The sequence below is a fragment of the Lagopus muta genome, chromosome 1, assembly GCF_023343835.1.
Source record: "Lagopus muta isolate bLagMut1 chromosome 1, bLagMut1 primary, whole genome shotgun sequence".
Taxonomy (NCBI): domain Eukaryota; kingdom Metazoa; phylum Chordata; class Aves; order Galliformes; family Phasianidae; genus Lagopus; species Lagopus muta.
Window position 1 is genome coordinate 167,382,178 of NC_064433.1, and position 21,897 is coordinate 167,404,074.

A 21,897-nucleotide genomic window follows, 5' to 3' on the forward strand; every position below is an offset into this window, starting at 1 on the left:
GCGCTCCGCTTTTACTCAGTACTGACGTTTTCTGTCTTTACAGCTGCGTGTTTATAGCTGCAGCTCAAGGACGGGACACAGCTGTAGGGAGGATCCAGGAAAGGGAAGAGTGCAGAGCTGCTCTCCCAAGAGAGCCTGCTGTTGTTCGACGAGGCTCTTACCAGGAAATGGTTGCTGCTGCTTCAAGTTTCCTTATTTTCCTGGCCGTGCTCAGGGTCACGGGGCAGCGGGGGCTTGCGACAGCAGAGAGAATCACAGAATGGCCTGGGTTGAAAAGGACCACAATGCTCATCCAGTTTCAACCCCTTGCTATGTGCAGGGTCGCCAACCAGCAGACCAGGCTGCCCAGAGCCACATCCAGCCTGGCCTTGAATGCCTCCAGGGATGGGGCATCCACAGCCTACTTGGGCAACCTGTTCCAGTGTGTCACCACCCTCAGATGGAGCTGACTGATGGGAGCTGTGGAGCAGCATGGCAGGGCCTGCAAGAGGCATCAGCCTGTGTTTGGGTATGGCCAGCTTACAAGAAAGAGTACATTAAAGAGTAATCATAATTTCAGCACCGAAGGAGTCAAATCCAGAAGGGTTGCTGTGAGAGGGAATCAGCGATGCTGAAGAAATTCTGCCCTGGAGTATGAGGCAGAGAAGGCACAGCAGGAGGCCAGGGGTAGAAAGATGTTCCCTGCCAAGTTCCTGCATGCTGTGCTGCTGTGGCCTTGGGAAGACACTGCTGGGTAGCTTGTGCAGCATCGAGCTGCAAAGTCAAAGCATAAATAAGATATGTGGAAAAGTGTAGTCAGAGCCTCAGTGGGAAGCTCTGAAAGAGCCAGAAAGGGGATTGCTACAGTATACCTAAACACATTGATGATTTTCTTTTTGCTGCAGAAATAGCAGTGCCTACATGTGTCTGTTTTCTGCTCATCTTTTTGTCCCCACAAACAAATAATCTGTTGAGGATAGCTGCCTTTCCTGACACTGCTAGGAGATGGTGAGAAGGTGAGGCTACATAAACAGAACTTTGATCCTACTTAGAACTGTGGAAAAGATCTGCTGATCATATAGAGAAACCCATTTTTTTGAAGCAAGTACTGGTACACAGCATCCAGTGGAGTTTTTTTATTCACGTGGGTTCAGGTTTCTTGGTGTTATTGCTAGTTATTAACATGTGCAGCAAGTCCTTAAACACCTCAGGGTAATTGCAGTTGGTTTATACTGGTGCCTGAGCTTTACAATGGGCTGAAACAGATACAAATGCTTTATAAGAAGCGGAATTCACTTAATAATCTAGTGGATGCTGCTTACTTCTGTTCTTTTTCTGTTCCCTTGTTTTCCTTCTCATAAAAGCAAACAATAACAAAACCACTCTTCTCTCATTGTGTTTTTTTCCAGAAGGAAAGGGGATATGAAGCCTTATATCCGTCTTGGAAAAGTTATGACAGACTGGAAACTTCAGAAAAGCTCTAAACAGATCAACCAGGCCAAATAATGATATTCAGAGGCTTTTTTGTTTGCTTTAAGAATAGAAACAATTATTGCATAAGACGGCGTGCTGCCAATGTCTGTAACTCATTGCTGACTTGGATGAGCTAGCTCAGGGTGAGTTAGCTGAGATGCTGCCATCTCTCTTGCACTGATCGTCTCGACTTGCATCTCTTTTGATAACCAGAGCAGATGAAATGCTTTTCTCCAGTGATTAAACTCAGAGCATCTGAAATTCAAAAGGAACAATAGCACAGCATTGAGTTGCTCCACGAGCCCTACTGTAACCTGAATCATCAGATTCATTCCTAGGAGCACATTAAAAGAATAGATAGAATGCACTGCCTTTTGTCTGCCTTGGATAAAAAAGATCTGTCTGTATCTGCAGCTCTGTAAGCAACTACAGCACAGAGTCGTGATGGCAAATCTCAATGAACTGTTAAAGGATACTAAAAGAAAATTCTTCTGTGTTTCTCTCCTCTTTGTTCAGCATAACCTTTTCCATCAGTTAGTTAGCTGCAGAGTCCTAGCATATGATGCCAGATGAAATGATCTGAAGCTAAATATCACCTATAACTGCCACCTTATTTCGTGTTGCTCTGCAGTCCTCGCTGTCAGCTTCCTGCGAATGTGCAGTGGGGTTGGAACTAGATAGATGTTCTTTGAGGTCTCTTTGAACCCAAATCGTTCTATAAATAGGTTCACAAAATAGAGAGAGAGCTGTTCAGGAAAACCTGTTTCAAAGATCCGGTCACAGAAGGATGCCAAAGGAAGCCCTCCCCTCACCGAAGCAGGGAGCTCCAGCACCAGTGGTTTGGCCGCAGCTGTTTGATGCCTCTGGAGACGGCTTCTTCGCTGAGAAAAGTGTGGCAACAGTGACACTCTGTGGTGAGCACGAGAAAATGCAGTTAAAATCAATTGTCACAGGTTTTCTTCGCTTTCATCCATCGTATCATATAGAAAGGTACAAAAGAAACCCGGATTTGGGTATTTCAAAGCAGACTTTCATCCTGATAGATCTACAGAGAAGAGCCTCACCAAGTTACCTGCAAGCTGTGATTTTTACTTCCCATAGAATTAACAGTTTCAGATAAGAAGCTACCTATACATAGTACAAATAGGTTGGCAGCGTGGATTCCCTCTGTAGGGCTTCCTTTTAACAGAAACTGAAGGAACAGTGTATAAAAAAAAGCTATCTTAGCTTCAGAACTTTGATGCTCAACAGATGGAGGAGCAAATAGTAAAAGGTACAAGAAAGGATTGAGCAAAAGTCTTTTTTGGCCCAGATAACATTTTTTGCTCATTTTTTCCCCCCCTTTTCACCTAGACACACTAAAAAATAATTGAAGAATCGAGATTCAGGCTTTTCAAGACAGTCAGAGCTATATTTTAATTTGTGGAGTCACAATCCCTGAAGGTGTTCAAGAACTGTGTGGATGTGGCACTGAGGGACATGGATGGTGGGCATGGTGGGGGTGGGCTGACAGTTGGACCAGATGATCCCAGTGTCTTTTCCAACCTTAATTATTCTATGAATCTATTAATTATAAGCAGAATTAACTACCGCCATCCTTGCTTCAGAGACATGAAAAACAAGGCGAGAGCATTTGTTCTGCCCACAAAAGATATAGCTGGAGTAAGGGTTGCCCTCACCTCTGAACACAGTTTCTGAATTATTTAGTGTACAGCCTTCCTGCTCCAGCAATAGATTCACTCAGCGCTTGTCTCATCTGCTTTTACTTTCTTTTCTCTCTTACACAGAATTGCAATTGCACCCATGTATTATTTATTGGAATATGATGCCTTTATAGCACAGCTGTGGGTGGATCAGACTCTGCAGGCATCTACTGCACCTCCACGACTAGAACAAGTGGCAGGGAGAAAGAAAATGAATAGACTTGTGTTCATTACCAGGGATATGAGAATGAAACAGATCATCCGTACCACTCGTCCAGCCTCAGAGCAGAGCAGCAGCAAAGGCAGAGAAACACAGATTCAAGGGGCAATTCGTGGCACGCATTGGCACATCACAAAATACCCACTGTGCTGATCTCACAGCCCAAGGCAACATGGGAGGAAGGTTTCCTCAGATTGGAGGAGAAATAGGTTAAAGAGCCAGGCACCGATTTAACTCCTTTAAGGAATAGGACTCGGGCCACTGGGCAGCCCTTGGGCTGCAGGGTTAGGATCACTGCGCTCCTTACCGTAGTTCTCTTTTTCTGTTTCTGTATTCTGGTGGTCCCAGTACCTCCCAGCCCCAGCTGTACGGGGTGTGCTTCAGCCTTTTCTCATAGGAACACCTGCCAAAGTTGTCTGTATGTCCAGACGGCCACCTCCCTATGCTGCAGTGCTGGGCTTGTCCCAGCAGTGGTGCCATGTGACACGGAGCTGCCAGGCACAGCAGCACCCAGGAAATTACATCTCCTGCTGATGCATGGGGAAAAACACATAAATCACATTTCCTTCTGGGAAACCTGGAGAGCGTTGCTCTGCTCTGCAGATTTATGGCTGCTTCAGCACAGCGTGCTTTCAAGCAGCTGTAGGGCAAGAAACCCACCGGATGGGGGTACCATCCACTTTGCCAGGCTCTGCTGGCTGCCACCTGCTGCTCTTGCACAAGAAGCTCTGCCGTTTCAGCAGCCCGTGTCTGCCGCTGGTGTCTAAGTTGGAGTGGTGCCATCTTGGTAAACTTTTTGAGCAGAGATTTCTTTCCCCACCCCCAGTGTCGGAGGACTGACTGCCTTACTTACAGAAGTCAAAATGTAGTGAGCATCTTGATGCAATAAGTTTTATGGATTTTCGTGCTGGTCGTATTTCTGCCAAACACTAGAATTTCTGTCTGCATGCATCTCTTTAAATCCATCAGCACCGTGCAGCAGGTCGTGAAAACCAACGCCGAACTGAGATTTGTGTTGTGCGGTCTTAAGACTGCAAACTGTCGGTTGTCTTGTGGCTCGTGTTGAAATCCACACCCCTGAGCTGTGATTCAGCACATTCCCAGAGCAGCCCGGGTTTCCTCCTGTCCGGCTGGGGGTGGATTTCCCCTCGAGAAGCCAATGAACAAAAGCTGGTGTATTCCTGCCCCGCTGGGAGGAAGCGTGCAGTGCCCGGCTCTTCCTGCGGGATGCTGGCGGAGCTCTCCTAGGGCTGTGGGCGGGATGGAGGCAGGAGGCGGCGGGGCGGGAGTGCAGAAGCCGTAATTCTGGGCTGTGCTCCTTGGCTCTGCTCCATGCCTCTGAAATAACAGCTCTGCCTTGGTCTAGCTGCGCGGAGAAGCCAGGGCCGGCTGCCTGTTTCCTCCTTCAGCAATCCTAAGGGAGGTAGGACAGAGTGCTCTGCTATTCACTGATATTATCCAAGAAATACGTTTTATTTTAGCTATATTTTTTGACTGGCTGCAACAGTGTCTCGATGGGGAAGCTGTTCTCCAAAGGCTGGCGCAAAAGAGACGCGCGTGTGGTCATGCTGGGCCTCGACCTCGCTGGGAAATCCACCATCCTGTACCAGCTGAAGGGCGGCCAGGCCATGGAGACGTGCCCAACCGTGGGCTTCAACGTGGAGGCCATGCGGACGCCCTGCGGCATGTCCTTCAACCTCTGGGACGTTGGGGGACAGCCCAACCTCCGGGCCAGCTGGCACCACTACCTGGAGGACACCAACATCCTGGTCTTTGTGCTAGACAGCGCAGACACGGCTCGGCTGCCTGAAGCGTTGGCGGTGCTGGAGGAGACCCTGGGCCACCCTGGTCTTGCTGAGGTCCCTGTCCTCCTCCTGGCCAACAAGCAGGAGCTGCCAGGGGCCATGGCTCCCGCTGAGCTGGGACAGCAACTGTGCAGGGGACGGCTGGCAGGGCACCCATGGATGCTGCGGGGATGCAGTGCCCACACTGGGCAGGGCTTGCAAGACATCCTGGGGGTGCTGGGGGAGTTGCTCCGGGGCGTGAGGCAGGGATCCCTGGCCCTAGAGCAGCCCCTCAGCTGAACCGGATTCAGAACAGGATTCTGCTCTGCCAGATGTGTCTACAAGAAACAGAAGGGTTTTGTTTTCCTCCCAGCTCACACTACAACCCTGGTGGAGCAGGACTTGCAGCAGCTGTTCGGCTGTAAGATGTCACCTGTGGGTATGATCTTCAAGCCATGGAAGTCAATCAGGATTAGTGCTGATGGACAATGCGTGTGTATTAATTCCTTGTTCCCTGGGGGTTGGAACTAGAGGACTTAAAGGACCTTTCCAACCAAAGACATTCTGTGATTCTTGTCTTGGTTCATTCTTTCCTTCTGTTATTTTTAGTGAATGCTGTTTTCAGGAAAATGGCACCTGTTTTCCCTTGGATTATATTTAAATATAAAGAAATTAAATTTGGACTTCTGAGCGTTTGGAAATGCCTGCATGGCAAGACACTGGGGGTCAAGGTGAAGCCCCATCTCTGGGATATCTTAAAATCAGGCGAAACCATCGTGTGGGCAGACTGAGAGCCAAAGGGCTCCCCATGTTCACCATGTCCTGGGCACCCAAAATGCCCATCATGTGCAGCTCAGGATGGGGCAAGGAGCCCTTGCTGCAGTGAGGGCTCCATCTGCTCTCACTGAGGCCACGGGGGCAAGGAGCCATAAGATTTATGCCTGAGGGCTCCCTGCACCCAAAATTCTCTTAGTCAGGGTTGAGTCAGTGGTGTGCCCAGGCAGACAGAAAGGCCAACCGTATCCTGGGGTGCATCAAACACAGCATTGCCAGATGGCTGAGGGAAGGGATTGTCTGCCCTACACTGCAGTGAAGCAGCCTCACCTCGAGCACTGGATGCAGTTTTGGGCACAAAAAGGACATAAAACTATTAGAAAGCATCTGAAGGAGGGCTACAGAGATGGTAGGAGAGGGGCAACTGGGGGCTAGAGACAGGATCTGCACCAGAGAGCAGTGGGCATGGAACAGCCTGCCCAGGGCAGTGCTGGAGTTCAAGGAGTTCATCTGGACAACACTCTCAGATGTAGGGTTTGAATTTTGGGTGGTGCTTTGTGGAGCCAGGGTCAGACTCCGTGATCCTTGGGAATGTTCTGTGATTCTATGATTCTATAATTCTATTATGAAATGAATGGAAGTGTTGGGGGGGGAAGGAGAGAGAGAAGGTAGAACGTTTTTGCTAGCAGAAATCAAGTGCTTTCACAGAAGAACTTCAACCTAGAACAATCACCAAAGAAAAATGCATAAAGTCTTCTTCTATTTCTAACAGTGCATTTTATGGTGCTAAGAATTAACAACCCAGCCGTTGGTCTCATTTCATAGGAGGCAGCAGCTGGAATGCAGAGTTCAAATGGTCACGAACAAACAGAATCTGACAAGACCACATATAAGAAGTTCTCCATAAAAAAATCCAAGTGAAAAATGTCATAATTTTTAGCTGCACCATGACAGAAGAATTATTTATATCTGATAAAATAGTGCTCAAGCACCTGCACTCATACAAGATGAGCAAACTTAGGCTGTCTGTGCAGCATGTGGAAAGGACACATGGTGTCCTCGAGCAGCAGACCCATGGGTGCAGTGCAAATCACTCTGTTACACTGCTGTGCCCCAAAATATTCCGTACCCACTTTGCTGATGCTGCGGCCTCACATTCCTCATGGTACAAGATAGGCCATTGGACACTGTGGGATCAGCAGTGCATTAAACTCAGTGCAGATTGAAACGCTGTGCTGCTTCTGCTTTTACAGCTGGCTCCTGGTGTGTAGAGACAGAGACTGCCAGAACGATGCTGGCTCGTAACATTTGAAACAACACCACAGGGTTCTCTTCTTTGTTCATTCCTCCTGTGCTGCAGAGCGCGTTAGAACAGGTAAATCTATCCAGCCTCCTCTGTCCTAATAAAAGCCTTGCACAACAGCACTTAAATACTGCATGTCAAAACTCACTGGTGCAAAGAGAGCAGCGTGGAGGGTTGGAGGAAGCTGTTGGGGCCGTCACTTCTTTACTGTGGAGATTCTGCAGGGGAACCTTTCCCAACAGCTTTCCTGGATGCTGACTTCCTACAGCTGCCACCCCAGCAGCTCCCCACAGCTGTATCAGCCCTGTTTCCCTGGCCTTATCATCAGTGTTCAGCTGGTAATATGATCTGCTTTTCTCTGACTTGAATCTGCAGGCCATAGGTTATATCTATGTGCAGAAGAAGCCAAGTCACGGGACAGCTGAGTTTGGGAGGACATCTTTCAAAGCACAGCTTAAGGCAGGGCCAGCTCTGAGGTTACAGCAGGTTGCTGAAGGCACTGTGCAGCCATTCTAAGTACGTCCAAGGACGGCCACCTCTTTTGGGGACACCAAAAAGAAGAATCTCTGTATGCATACAGGAGGATGTACAGTGTTGGAAAGGATACAGCTGATGACCCAGGAACCTTTTCATAGGGCTGACAACAACTAGTAAGAGGCAGGGCCTACTCTGATGGGTCCCAGCCCTGCGTCCCCTTGGCTTTGGTGAGCATCCCAAGATCAGATAGGACCAGGGGCCTTTGTGGGGTCAAGGGGAGCACTGGAACCACTGCCCAGGGACGGTTCAAAGAGGAGCTGTAAGGCAGAGACACAGGAACACCTCAGGGCAGAAAGGGCAACGAGAATGAGAAATGCTAAGAATAACTTCTTTTTTTCAACATTACAGAATCACAGAATCGTTTGAGCTGGAAGGAATCTTTAAAGACCATCTGGTCCAACTTCCCTGCAATGAACAGGGACACCAATAGCTCCATCAGGTGCTCAGAGCTCCATCTAGGCTTTACGTCATAGGAGTTTGCAAAAGCAACTGTTAGAAAATGCAGAGAAATGTCATTATTATGACCTTAATACACCTAAGAGGTGTACAATCATTTCCTCCTCCTAAATAATACCACCTATAAAGCTTCACTGCATGTAGCTCACAGAAACAGGAGCTAAACTTCATCTGCCACCACTGCTTAAAACACCATTGCCACATGGTATTAAACACCAGCCGTGCAATTAAGGCCACAACAAATGATAAATTACAATTAAATACACCTTGGCATTTACAAGGGTTAATTAATTGGCTTTCCTCACCTTTCTGACTCTTGATTATGGCATTTAAATCACAATCAACTTCTTGTCTGCAAAGCATTACAAGACCCGAAGTTCACAGAGTTGATGAATTATTCTTAAATTCACTTTTTGTAACCAAGCCATCATCGTGATGGGGTCACAAAGCCATCGGCTTCTCCAGTGAGAGGACAAACCCATGCAGCCCCAGGCCAGATTTAGCAACAGAGGAACCAGTCCTTGGAAGGACTGAGCTGGAGATCTCCTCAGGAAGACAGACACCGTCCCAGAGCAGACCAGGACCAGTTTTGCTGATGTACCACAGCAGTCACTGCTCTCCACGAGCTGCCTGCTGAGGCCAAGGCTGGTAGAGCCCTCTGCTCCAGCTGGGACACCCTGAGCAGGTGCCCAGGAGCTGGCAAGGCAAGCAATCCACATGGGAACAAAAAAGCAAAAACAAAATCTTGGAAGATGCTGAGGTTTTCACACTGCAGGAATGCGTGTGGAGGGATTAAAGGATGACAACGGAAGCAGGTGGGCAATGTGGGTGCTGTGGCTGCTGGACCCACTGCAGGTAGAAGGGAGGGATGTTCCTGCAGCAGCTGACGCTGGTTGCATCTCTCATCACCCCAGGAAAATGCAGTCTCTGGTACCCATTGAGCAATGGGAGATGCCAAGAAGGCAGGGATGTGCACAGATCTGATGGAAGCTCCACCCGGTGCAGCCAGCAGACTTCATGACCTTGTCCTTAGCCAGCACGGAAACTGAAATCTCTGTATTTCTCTGGTGTCTCTCCTCCTAGCCATGGGAGATGTTCTTACATCCCACGTAGATTCCCTTGCTGACACTGTTCCTAGTGGAAATAGAGACCAAACTCATTCCTTTCAGCTCTGCAGCTGCCTTTGGGCCGGATTGGAAGGGATCTTAAAATACACCCAGTTCCAAAGCCCTGCCATGGGCAGGCACACCTTTTGCTAGAGCAGCTTGCCCAGCACCACATCCAACCTGGCCTTTCTGCTCCATGTTTAAAAAGGCAGCGAGGTTCAGGAGAAGCTATGATTCCTATGGGATTCTGTTCCAGTCTCTTCACCCAGCTGATAGGAGTGATGTTTTCCAGCAGTCAGTTCTGGAAAGCTGGAAGATTTCCTCCAGGAGCTGTGCTGATCACAGTGAATCCTGCAGAGCTGTCTGAAAGGCTGAGGAACAGGGCACAGCGATGGATGTGATCAGGGGGCAAGAAATGCATCTTCCTGCACAAACATTGAAAGCAGCTTGATTGCTCGCAGTACATCTCCATCTCACCCTCTCTTTTCTTTTGGATTCACATAAGTTCCCACCTGGCTCCATGAGGTAGGATTAAACAAACAGAGATACAGATCACAAAGGGTGATCAGCACACAAATAGTTAAGGTGCAAACATGAGCTCCATTATGCTTCATCTCAGCACACGACAAAAACCCACAAAACAAACCACAGTTTGCCACGGGAAACAGAACAGCCAGCTCACTTTCCACACCTGTGTCCCTGGATCACAGGGACAGCGGGATGGTGGTGGCCATGGTGACAAAGCACTGCCTCTTGCTGCCCAAGCTCTCCACTGCTTCTTTTCCCCTTCTCGAGAGGTGCTTCCTAATGGCTTGCCATAATTTGTTGTCCTACATCTGCTTGAATACACGTGTGATTTTGCCACAAAAGGGAGCAATTTTTTATGCAACAAAGCAGAAAGAACACAAGGCAACCAGGTTGCTTTGGTAGAAAAGACCCATTTGAAACACTCAAAACCCAAAGGGCATTATAGGTCAGAGCAGAGTAACAAAATAGGCCATACTTAGAGATTTTAAGGTGGTGTTTTGTTTTGTTTTAAATACATCTGCAGCGCATCTTCATGCTTATTTCTCTGTTGTGCAGATTAAGCAAACAAAATGGAAGTGCAGCATTCAAGGTCAGGCTGGATGCGGCTCTGGGCAGCCTGGTCTGGTGGTTGGTGACCCTGCACACAGCAGGGGGTTGAAACTGGATGAGCATTGTGCTCCTTTTCAACCCAGGCCATTCTATGATTCTACGATACACTTGTGTTTTAAGAAGTATGAGGAGGATCAGCGTATCTTCTAGTTTTTGTTCCTTCTAAGACGTTTCCTAGAGTAACACATTCATTTCTCCAACAGTCAGTCAGGTAGGGCCCAGTGGAAGCTATCAGATGGCCACGATACCACAGGACAATGCAAAGCCCATTTCCAATCCACTTGTGAACCCCAAGAGGGGAACTCATACCTTGAGGTGAGGGCTGCTGCCACCCAGCTTGGCCACAGATCCCTGCCCAGGGCTTCCCAAGGCACACTGCAGGAGAGGCGCCTGCCATCCCGCGTGGCAAATCACTGCAGAACAACAGATCCCAAGTGGCACTGGGAACCTGGAGACATCTCTGGAGGTGGAGCAGGACGGTGAGCTCCTCAATGCTACAGAACACCATGCAGGCAGCAGAACTCACCGTCTCCCAGTTACACACATCAGCCGCAGCCCGCCTACCATCGCCGCCTGTACACGTTTATGGCAACACCTGACAGAAATGTATAAAACTCCGTACCAGAACAGTACCCAAGTTCCAGAGACCACTGCGTTAGCTTACTTTATTCATTCTTGTAACATACGGCAGACGTTGAGGTGGACTTCTGCTAACTAATACTTAGTCAAGGACAAAAACCCCTATAGGTTGATCTGCAAAGACTAAGCAGTTCCGTAACTTTCAAAATAACTTCTTGAATTATTTTTTTTTTATAGTATTTGATAGCAGCTTTTTATTGGTTACAAAACCTAAGCCCATATACAAAATTAGGAACACATTTAGATGCCTCTTTGAAAGAACGTTTTAGTCTATTTTAACTGATAGTTTAAAAAAATAATAAAAACAATGCAATTTTAAACACTGTTCTGAAAACGTAAAAGTGCAGCAATATACTTTGTTTCCTTTATTAACTATGCGATGGTGCAATCCCAATCAAAAGCTGATAAGGTCACAACAGAAAGAACTGAGCACACGCCTTGTCTTGCCTGGACTCAGTTCGCCGATGTTCACTTTTAACATAATGCACTGAGTGCAAGAAAAAGATCAGATCTTCACAGTCGTGGAAAACCATTACTTTAATATCAATTTGTAGGTAATCGGTAGGATAATAGTGAGCACAGGCTGAGCAGGGTAACCGTCAGTCTATACGGCAGAGAAGGAAACGAAATGGAGTTAGAAGGGGAAATATTTGTTCACAATAACACCTGCTGGAACTCGAATTCCACAAAACCTTTGTGACCTTACCTAACTTTGACTTTTTATTGTTTAGTTTCTTAGCGAACACCACACATTTTCAAGGTTTTAGACTATAGTGTGTGAATAGGATGCAGTTACCATATGAAGCTTCAACTCAACTTCTGGGAAAAGAAAAAAGGCACAATGAACTTCAACTCAATTTTATGTGCACGAGAGTTGAAAAATCTGAGCCACCTTAAAGAGAAATTGATTCTAAAATTTATAAAACCTATAAATAATCAGAGGCCAAACCACTATATTAAAACAGATTATCTAGCAAGTAAAAATCTTGCAGTTTAAACATACGCTTGTATCCAGCTGGGATACAAGACAACTCGCTCTTTAAAGTGGCTCCACCTTGGCAGATATATATTTAATGAATGCACACCTGCTATGCGTTGTTCATCAGTGGAAAAACAGCTGATCCACAAAGCTCTGATGGCATCTGTCCTTATCTTCATCACAGTAAATACAACCCACATCCAATAACTAAATTAGTTTAGATTTTTCTATCCCTTCACATCAACGCATTGGGAAATTACACCCAGTAAACAACAGCAACAAAACCAGTTTGTGTGATAGCTTACGGAATTATCCATCTTCGCCCCAGCGACACCGAGATCCCTTTGAAAACCACTGGGCCATGTTCCTAAAGCAGTGACCTCACATACCTTACGTAGAGTTATGTAATGTGCGCTGCACATCAGGTTGTTGCTGAATGGCGGCAGCTTCCATACAGCCTCACACGGCAACCAGTTTGCATCTTGTTTCATCGCGCGACTAAGATTTGAGACTGGTTTCTGAGTAACTCTTCCAATACTCCAAGAATGAAGCTTTTATGACGCTTCTAAGTAGTTGCTGGTTTGTTGCCAACCACATCATCAAAAGCACTGGTTACTAAGTAAAAAATAGATTAAGACTAAATTACAGTAAACATGAAAGCTCCACAGTTTAAACCCAATATGAATCAACCATATCCAATTATCAATTTAAAACAAAATATACTGACTGCTGAAAGTTGAAAGCAAGATTCTTTTTAACCGATACGTTTTTTTGGACAGAATTTTTTTTTTTTTTTTTTTTCTCTACAGTCTGGGATTCTTGCTTTCAGCTTAACCAGAAGTTCAAGTCCGTAACAGGTTGTAGCTCAGGTAAAATACCATGCACAGCATTTGATTACTTCAAAACAGCAGGAACACACAGGCTGAAGTGAGTGGTCAAATAGGGCTCGCTGTTCTCAAAAATTAGGTATAATGGCAAAAGCTTTACCAGTCCAAATCTACAGTTCATTCTCCAACCCTGGTTTCTGAGGCAGTTAATGAACACACATCAATTACTGATAGATGAAGTAGTTTTTCTGTTTGCTTTAAGTGTTTAATCAATTGCCAAGTGTTGTGTTGTTGTTTGTTTTTGCTTAAGTTACTTTTATTTCAGTTTCACCAATGAAATCATTTGGCTTGCGTTTTTTAATCTATTCTTCCACATAAAGTATATGAAAATATGTTTGTGGAGGACAATGACGAAGGCTCAGAGCAAACTGGGCCCCTGTAGTCTTCCAAAATGTACGCATCATACCAAAGTGTCTTGATCCACAGCGCACCATTTTCCAAAGAAGCTACTTTTCCGTGGAAAGCCAATGTGCCACCACTATGGAATTTTCTTAACAGAACTGCAGATTGCGGTTGTCAGCATGTGGCACCAGGAAAAAGGCAAAAAAAGGTAGTTGGGACCGTTAAAAAGAATTCTGAAACAGTTTAAGAGATCATGCATATGCATTTACAGTCCATGTGATAGTGACGTTTGGCAACTGCAAAGTGACCGATACATGGCTTGCTTTAGAAGCATCAAAACGAAGAGGCATGTGTGTCTTGGAGCCTTTTGTTTCTTCACTTGGTAGCCATCTGGTGGTGCTTCATACTGGTGTGGGACAGAGACGCTGCACTTTTTTGAACTTAAAAATTAAATTCTTTTGTTTGAAGGTTGGCTGTTGGGTCGAAATTGTAAGTACCTCCTTGAGTGGCTTCAGGAATGAGACTGGGATCCTCATCGATCTATCAAACAAAACAGCAATCTGTTAAACGTCTGTTCCCAGCACAATTTGGTACTTGTAAAAGAGATCCACAAATGTTCATCTGTTTATCTATTTTAAGTATTACTGCGATAGCATTAATTTGGTTGTAGCAGCCACATGCCTCACACTGTGTGTTGTTCACAAGCACATTAGAGCCCTTCTGGGTGGGGAGGTCTAAATAGGTTTTGGGGGTCTGGCACTGGAGAGGAGCAGAATTGACTCACCTTAAGGCATTTCTCTTTACTTTGGGCAACTTAACACCTGAACTGGAAAGAGGGACTAAGGCATTGGGGGACAGCAGCAATTCTCAGGAGGAGGACTAGGGCACACCACTACAAAGACTGAATCTGGTCTCAGAATTGCTTGCAGATGTTTGTGAGTGGACAAATTAACACTTCTGCCTTCTGAAAGCAATGCTGCCTAAGTCTGCACACCTTTAATGCAATAGGAAGCTATCAATGCTGATTCTGAAGTAAATGCCAACTGCCTGCGCACTTCACAGGACTCACCAAAGGAGCAGATGTGATTAACAACAAAGGGGTGAGCACCTAGTGACCAGCAACACCTTATGAGAATGCAGAGCTCCCAAAGTGGCAGGATTTGCATTGGTTTGCAGTGGTACTAAAACGACAAGGGCTCATTTTGCAACTTAAAGTTACTGTCTGAAAATTCATCTGTCATTACGTTTTTTAATTCCTGTCTTCCAATTACAGAATTTCTACAATCTCTAATAAGTTTCAGAAACTCCAGAAAACGTGCTACCAGTATAGGCAATAATCTGAAGTACAGTCTTGATCCCCAAAAAAGGCAGTAAATTCAGCCAATTAGGCACACACTAAATTACTTTAGTTTATGCAAAATGTAAATGCACAAAAAAGCAGCACTAACCTCAACAAGGCTATTTTTCCACCTATACCAACTAAGATCATGCCCTTCAGTTAACTACAGATATCTCAGAACCATTATGGAGGATACCAGACACTGTCCACAGAATCATCACAAGCATAGGGAACTGGGTCAAAATATCGGGATGCAAGAAAATATCAGGTGGTCCACATCAATCAGCTGCAGAAAGTTTTCTGTTTTCATTCTCTTCAATGTGAATTCCACACTGAGCAATTACAGAGCTGAAATACAGTAATCTATCTGAAACAAGGATCCACTCCCCAGCTCCTAAGACTGGTGTATGAGGAAGTAAAAAAGAAAATTAAAAAAAAAGGAGAGCCAGAGAACTATTCAGATTCTAATCATAAGTAATTATATGTTCATGTATGTGTCAATGCAATGAACGCTGGGTCTGTGTCAATGTATTTACACAAAATGAGATCAGTCATCTTAATACTGCTGAAGAAAATTCCTGGAATTGAGAAATTCTTCAAAGACTTTCAATTCAGGGAAGGAGCACTGAAAAGGGAGCAGGAAGCTTGGCCTCCCAGACAGGCTATGCTCACAACAAATGGAACAGATCACCAAGGACAACGTACTTACTAACGGAGCGCTAACAGCACAGCGCATACACTTTTCCATCTTTAGCATACTTACATCATCACCAGAGAAATACTGATCTATGATTTCAAACGCTAGTTTATAAATGTCTTCATTCTCATGTTGTTGCAAGGCTTCAATTTTCTCTAACCCTGGACACAAAAAAAAATGAGAAGAATTTTAAAATTAATTGGGAGTGAATTAGTGATGACTTTAGAAAAAAAACCTAACCAAGAAAACCCATGAAACATTACTACAGAAACATACTAGAACATAGGATAAGGGAATCGTCTCTCTTTTCAGATAAAAGCCACTGTGCTTCTGGTTGTTTTGAAATATTGTTTTTAAAACTACTGTTGTCTAGTGCATAGCTTTTGTTTCATGCCTGGATGCATTCAAGGCCAGGCTGGATGTGGCTCTGGGCAGCCTGGTCTAGTGCTTGGTGACCCTGCACATAGCAGGGGGGGCCTTTTCAACCCAGGCCATTCTATGATTCTGCACATAAGCAAAGGAAGTGGCTTTATTTGACCAAGGCAACAAAATCTCATCCTAAAGTCAGATTAAAATCCTAGTCCCCTAACACTGGATGTGTTACACACAAGAGAAAAGCTTCCAATACATCAAGATCTCAAATTTATATTCAGTGCTACCTTAATACACTACATCAATTAAAACTAAGATTGAAATATCCCAAAGCCTGATTCCTTGTATGCGTTAGCCTTAATGAAATTATTATCATGGAACCATGGAATGGTTTGGGTTGGAATGGACTTCACAGACCATCCAGTTCCAACTCTGTCATAGGCAGGGCTGCCACTCAGCAGCTCAGGCTGCCCGGGGCCCCAGCCAACCAGGCCTTGAGTGCCTCCAGCAACGGAGCATCTACAGCTTCTGTGGGCAGCTGTGCCAATGCCTCACCACCTCTAAATAAAGAATTTCTGCCTACCATCTAACCTATATCTCCCCTCTTTTAAGAAGTTTAAAGACATTCCCCTTTGTCCTGTCACTGTCGGACTGTGTAATAGTCAGTCCATCTCCTGCTTGCAAGCTCCCTTAAATACTGGAAAGCTGCAACAAGGTGTCCCCAGAGCTTTCTCTTCTCCAGGCTGAACAAACCCAACTTCCTCAACCTTTCTTCATTGTAGATGTGCTCCAATCCTCTGGTCACCCTCTTCACCCTTCTCTGGGCACACTGCAACATCTTTCTTGTGCTAAGAGCCCCAGACCTGGATGCAGTACACAAGTTGGAGCCCCATGAGAGCAGAGGAGGACAATGCCTTCGCCCTCACTGCTGACCACCCCTCTGCTGATGCAGCCCAGGATACTGCTGGGCTTCCAGACTGTGAGCACGCATCACTGATTCATGTCCGGCTGGGCTGTTCTCAAGGAGTTTTCCTCCCACTCTGTACACATCCCTGGGATTTCTCTGACCAAAGTGCAACACGTTGCACTTGGCCTTGTCAAACCTCATTAAGTTCACACGGGTCCACTTCTCAAGCCTGACCAAGTCTCTTTGGATCACATCCCTCCCTTGTACAGTGTCAACTACACCACTCAGATTGGTGTCATCAGCAAACTTGCTGAGGGGCACACTCCATCTCACTGTCACTGATAAAGATGCTGAAGCGCTCCGGTCCCAAGACAGACCCATGGGGACAGACCACTTGTCCCCCATCTTCACTTGCACACAGAGCCGCTGAGCACAACTCTCTGGCTGCAACCATCCAACCAAACCCTTATCCATCAAATGTTCCACCACTCAAATCCACCTCTCTCCAACTTAGAGACAAGGATGTAGTGTGAGACCACATCAAAGTCCAAACAGACAACATCAGTTATGTTTCCTTTGTCCACTGATGTCATCACTCCATCACAGAAAGCCACCAGACAGACCAGGCACCATCTACCCTTGGTGAAACTGCGTTGGCTGTCTTGGGTCACCTCCACATCTCGCACATGCTTTAACACAGTGTCCAAGAGGATCTGCTCCATGATCTTCCCAGGTACAGACATGAGGTTCAACAGCCTGTAGTTTCCTAGATATTCCTTTCTACCTTTCTTAAAAATAGAAGTTATGTTTCCCCTTCTGGGGGAATGTTAGGGTTCCTCACTGGGGACCCTCCCCTGACAACCATGAATTTTCAGCAATGATAGAGAGAGCCTTGGCAACTACAGCCAGCTCCTTCCATACAATAGCATGCACATAAACCCCACAGGCTTGTACATACTCAGCCTCTGACTTGCTCTGTTCTTAGACTGGGAAGTATTTTGCTCCCCCAACCTGCCTAGAGGTACAGGGACACAAGAAGGCCAACGGAGAGTGAAGACACATTGAGTACGTCAGTGGTCTCCATGTCTGTTGTTGCCAGGTCTCCCTTCTCATTTATCAGAGGGGCAACACTTTCTTTGGCCTTTCTTTTTTGACCAGTGTAAATGTAGAAACTCTTGTTATTTTTCATGTCCCTTGCCAGTTTCAGTTCTATGTGTGCCTTGGCTTTCTTGATCCCATCTCTACACATTCAGATGGAATCCCTGTATTCTTCCAAGGCAACACATCCCTACTTACACTGCCTGTGCATTTTCTTTCATCTCTCACTTTGACCAGCAGGTCCCTATTCAGCCATCTACTACCAAGGCACTGAACTAAAACAAGAATTGTGTGTTTTACTGCAAAACCAAGTATATTCAATAACCAAATGAAATGAAGTACAATTCTCATATAAGCCTAGGAACACCTAGCTACAGAAAGCTCCTCCACTAATTGTTTCTAACATGACTGTCCCTAAACCAAGATAAAGAGAATAGGGTGTCATATGCTTATTCAGATAGCCCAGAGTCCCAAAAATTCTGTACTAAACATCAGACAGCAAAGAGAAGACAGAACAGAATTCAGTAATTTATTATTTTTTTTTTTAAGCACACTAAGCACATACCTCCACACTCTTCTATAATTTCAGCTATTGTGCTAGCCTCATCACCAGCCATTATCAGGATGTTTTTCAGACCATCCAGCACCACCTGTACCACTTGAGAATCCTTTACTGAGAGTAGATTGCAGAATGGTGGGATTACATTTTGCTGTACAAGGTATTCAACCTAAATAGTGGAAGAAAAAAAAGGACTTTGAACATTTTGCTTCTTAGAAATGGCTGCATGTGCAATGTTTAAGTGACAACCTGAAATCCTACTATACGTACCTGATCTTTCCTCCCACTTATTGTCAAATTGCTAATTGCCCAAGCAGCTTCCTTCTGTGTTCCAAAGTCACCCTGAAGAGTAAAATTAATAGCTCATTAAAATCCACATGGAAACATCTGTCAGGCTCATTATTAAAAATCACACACTCCTCATGTCAGGTTTATAAAAAGAGGATGACAACTTGCATAGCTGACAGCTTGACTGACCTTAGCCAGCTGGTGTATGATCATAGGGATTAGCCCAGCATCTATTACAGCCTGAACTTGTTGCTGGTTTCCTGCTGTGATATTGGAAAGGAACCAAACTGCTTCCTAAAATTGAACAAAATAAAAAAGCAAAACACATTTTTGAAAGCAGTCAACAGATGAAAAAAAATCAAACTGAAAAAAAAACAGCTTCAAAACCTCAACTCATATCACAACCATCTCTAAATAGAGCCTCCAGGTTTCTTCCCCAGTAGGACTTGCAACAGACAAGGTTTTATTGCACTGTGAAAGCCAAACACACACGAGATCACTACAAAATTGATATGATTAATTCACTGGTCAAAGTATTACTTACTTCACACAGTGGCAGCAATACCAACTTAAACCTTACATCCACTTTGCACTGCTACAGCCATAGCCACGTTTGTAAACTCTAAATAAGTTTAGCAAAGAAAGCCCAAATAAAGAAACTACTGTAAATTTGGACCTGACCGGTCAGTAGTAGCCTTTTGTGCTTCCATCTCCTGTTTACTCTCTTAAATATGAAGCACAGCTTACAAAGCTCATTTGAGTTTTCCCATTAATAATCAGACAAGACTTTCAGCCCTGAGACCTTACTAAGCAATTATCTCATTCAGGTGGTTCATCAGCATAGCTAACACCTACTGGCATAAAAAAATTCCTGCTCACAACAGGTTATTTTGCCAAGCCAATCAAGAATATCCAAAAAAAGCTCTCAACCTGACCTAAAAACAACCTGATTTTAATAAGCCATCAAACCAATCATAAAATACTGGAGAAAACATAATGGGTTCAATTTTTTAGGGAGGTACATTTGACTTTTATTTGTATTTGTTCCTCACATTATTAAAACAAAAAACTCAAAGGTATTCATAGATTCCTCTTAAAGCAAAATAGCTCCTTCATAGAGCCCTTTCTCATTCTTTCCTGAGTGCCAGAAGGGGAGACAGAAAGAGATCACAGCAGTCTGAACTGCTGACAATTAACTTCTTCAGCACTACTGGCATTTTCCGAGGCCTGAAGAAACAGAATCCCCCTCTGTGATACACTAAAAAGGGGAAATCTTGTAAGCTAAACAAAGGGGCAGAGAAAAGAGAAAAAGCCTCCTTTCCAGCCAGCCCCATCTCTGCAGGGAAAGATGGCATGATGATTACCAAAAAATAAAGCAAACATCACCAAATGCAGCTCTAGAAAGGAGGGCACTTATCACTTCCTTTCATCTAATTCTCCCTATTCCATCTAATCCTTCGCAACAGCAAAGTTCCTTCTGCCAAAAGGAAGGAGGGATAGTTTTCAAAAAAGGACAGTGGTATTCTGTACTCCCTTGAAAATGAAGATGGACAACAGAAGAGAAAAAAAACTGTGAAAAAAAGTGTAGTTTTGTTAAACCCCTTTAATTTTTGGGAGGAAAAACTGGGCCATTCTTACCCATCTCATTGAACTCAACCAAAAGCAACAATCCTCAGATACAAAAACCTGTGGTATAAGTTCACCACTTACTCACTTTGCAAACAAAAAATCATACTTGAAAGCAAAAAATCAGTCCTCCCAAAAATCAGCACTGATGCATTAACAGTAACGAAGGGACCCTCAATAGGCCTGTTTGACTTCTGCCCTAATTCTGCACCAGACTGAGAGGCGGTGTCTTCATGCAGAATTGCTGACAACCCAGAGATAACAGCTCTGAGAAATTCTTCTGTGCCATGCTACAGATCACTGTTCTATTTTTTAAACAGGATTAAGCAAAGAAGAAGCAGATGATAACATACCTTGTTTATCTTCTCTTTTGGATGCGTCAGGAGGTTTGGGAAGTAAGACAAAACATCACAGTTGAGAACAACTTGTGTCTGTTCATCAGTACCAGTTACTATGTTGCCTACTGCTCTCAGTGCTGCTGTCTGAACGTGCAAAGTGGGAAGGGAAAAAAAACTGCGTGTTAAAAATGTTGCTGTTACTTCTGTTAAAACAAAGATCATTTTTAAATGTCTCTACAAAAACACTGCAGAAGAGAGTTCAGCACTACAGGCTGCTGAGCTGCACTCTAGGACAGGCACTGTTTCATCAAAACAGAAACAGTGCAGTATTTCACTGAAAAGCACGCTGCAGATCGACTCCAAAAGATTAGAAAGTAGAAAGAGATTAGAATAACAAAAGAAATAATTTGTCATGTATCTGATCTGAGTTACAATAAACATATCTAGGCCTTGACTGTGGCTGTAAACGTTGCAAGCTTTTTAATTCACATCTCCATTGCAGGATAATAAAGAAAAAAAGACTACTTATATTCTTATTTACTCTCAGTTGACTTTCAAAAACACACATTATATCCTTATGAATTAATAAATGTTTTGTAAGTGATAGAAAACTGGAGAGGCTTTTCCATTAAGTGAACTGGTTTGACAAATTTTGAGCCAGGCAACCTTCATCCAAAGTCCAAACTAAACAAATATGGCAAATGCACAGATATGCACAGAAGCTTCCACATTCCAATGGTTAATTTATAAAAATCAAGCACACATTAACTAACTTAAAGCTTCCCTTTGTGTTGAAAGTCAGTTAACCTACCTTTTGTAGAAAATCAGAGATTTACTGAAAAGACTCAGAATCAAAGACATTAACATTCAAAAAGTATCAAAACTGTAATTGATTTCCATGAGTTACTCAGATGCTGTAACCAGAAAAGAATACACTTAATCTGAGAAACTTAACTCACAAATTTGTAACCTGCTGCTTTATTGAAATAAAAAAAATTACTTCAAAAAGAGATTCAATATAATTTTAGACGTTTTTTCTTGGTGTAGGTAACCTTTTTGTTCAGTTTATCCACAACAACTGTAGCTACAATGCTCATCTCAACCGCAGTAATAAATACTCCATGGCACAGTTTGAAAGCAAACAGGTTACAAAGGACTATGCATGGAAACTGAGGCAGACTTACCTGAACTTTGACCTCCTGATGACTCAGAAGGGGAACTAGAAAAGGGACAACTCCTGAATCAATCACCATCTGTATCTGCTCGTTGCCACCGTCTGTTAAGTAGGACAAAGCCCAAACGGTGTCCACAAGAATCTGTAAGTTGGAAAGAACATAGCATAATTTACACACTG

General features: G+C 44.4%; 2 protein-coding genes across 4 annotated transcripts in view; one reads left to right on the forward strand and one right to left on the reverse strand.

Moving 5' to 3' along the window:
* The first annotated feature begins 4,253 nt into the window (after window positions 1–4,253).
* Window positions 4,254–5,842, forward strand: ARL11 (ADP ribosylation factor like GTPase 11). Its single transcript, XM_048963566.1, has 2 exons — window positions 4,254–4,798; window positions 4,883–5,842. The coding sequence occupies exon 2, from the start codon at window positions 4,890–4,892 to the stop codon at window positions 5,457–5,459; it is 570 nt and encodes a 189-aa protein (XP_048819523.1). The 5' UTR covers window positions 4,254–4,798; window positions 4,883–4,889; the 3' UTR covers window positions 5,460–5,842.
* A 4,897-nt stretch (window positions 5,843–10,739) lies between these two features.
* KPNA3 (karyopherin subunit alpha 3) overlaps window positions 10,740–21,897 on the reverse strand; it is a 52,756-nt gene continuing 41,598 nt past the window's right edge. For 2 of the 3 annotated variants that reach the window (XM_048963490.1, XM_048963499.1), the window contains exons 11-17: window positions 21,728–21,859; window positions 20,559–20,687; window positions 18,769–18,873; window positions 18,562–18,633; window positions 18,298–18,460; window positions 15,422–15,516; window positions 10,741–13,859 (exon numbers count right to left, since the gene is read on the reverse strand). In XM_048963490.1, coding sequence (XP_048819447.1) covers window positions 13,761–13,859; window positions 15,422–15,516; window positions 18,298–18,460; window positions 18,562–18,633; window positions 18,769–18,873; window positions 20,559–20,687; window positions 21,728–21,859 — 795 coding nt within the window. In that variant the 3' untranslated portion in view covers window positions 10,741–13,760. Of the gene's footprint in view, window positions 13,860–15,421; window positions 15,517–18,297; window positions 18,461–18,561; window positions 18,634–18,768; window positions 18,874–20,558; window positions 20,688–21,727; window positions 21,860–21,897 lie in introns of all 3 variants that reach the window. The other variant, XM_048963482.1, reaches the window with a different exon arrangement.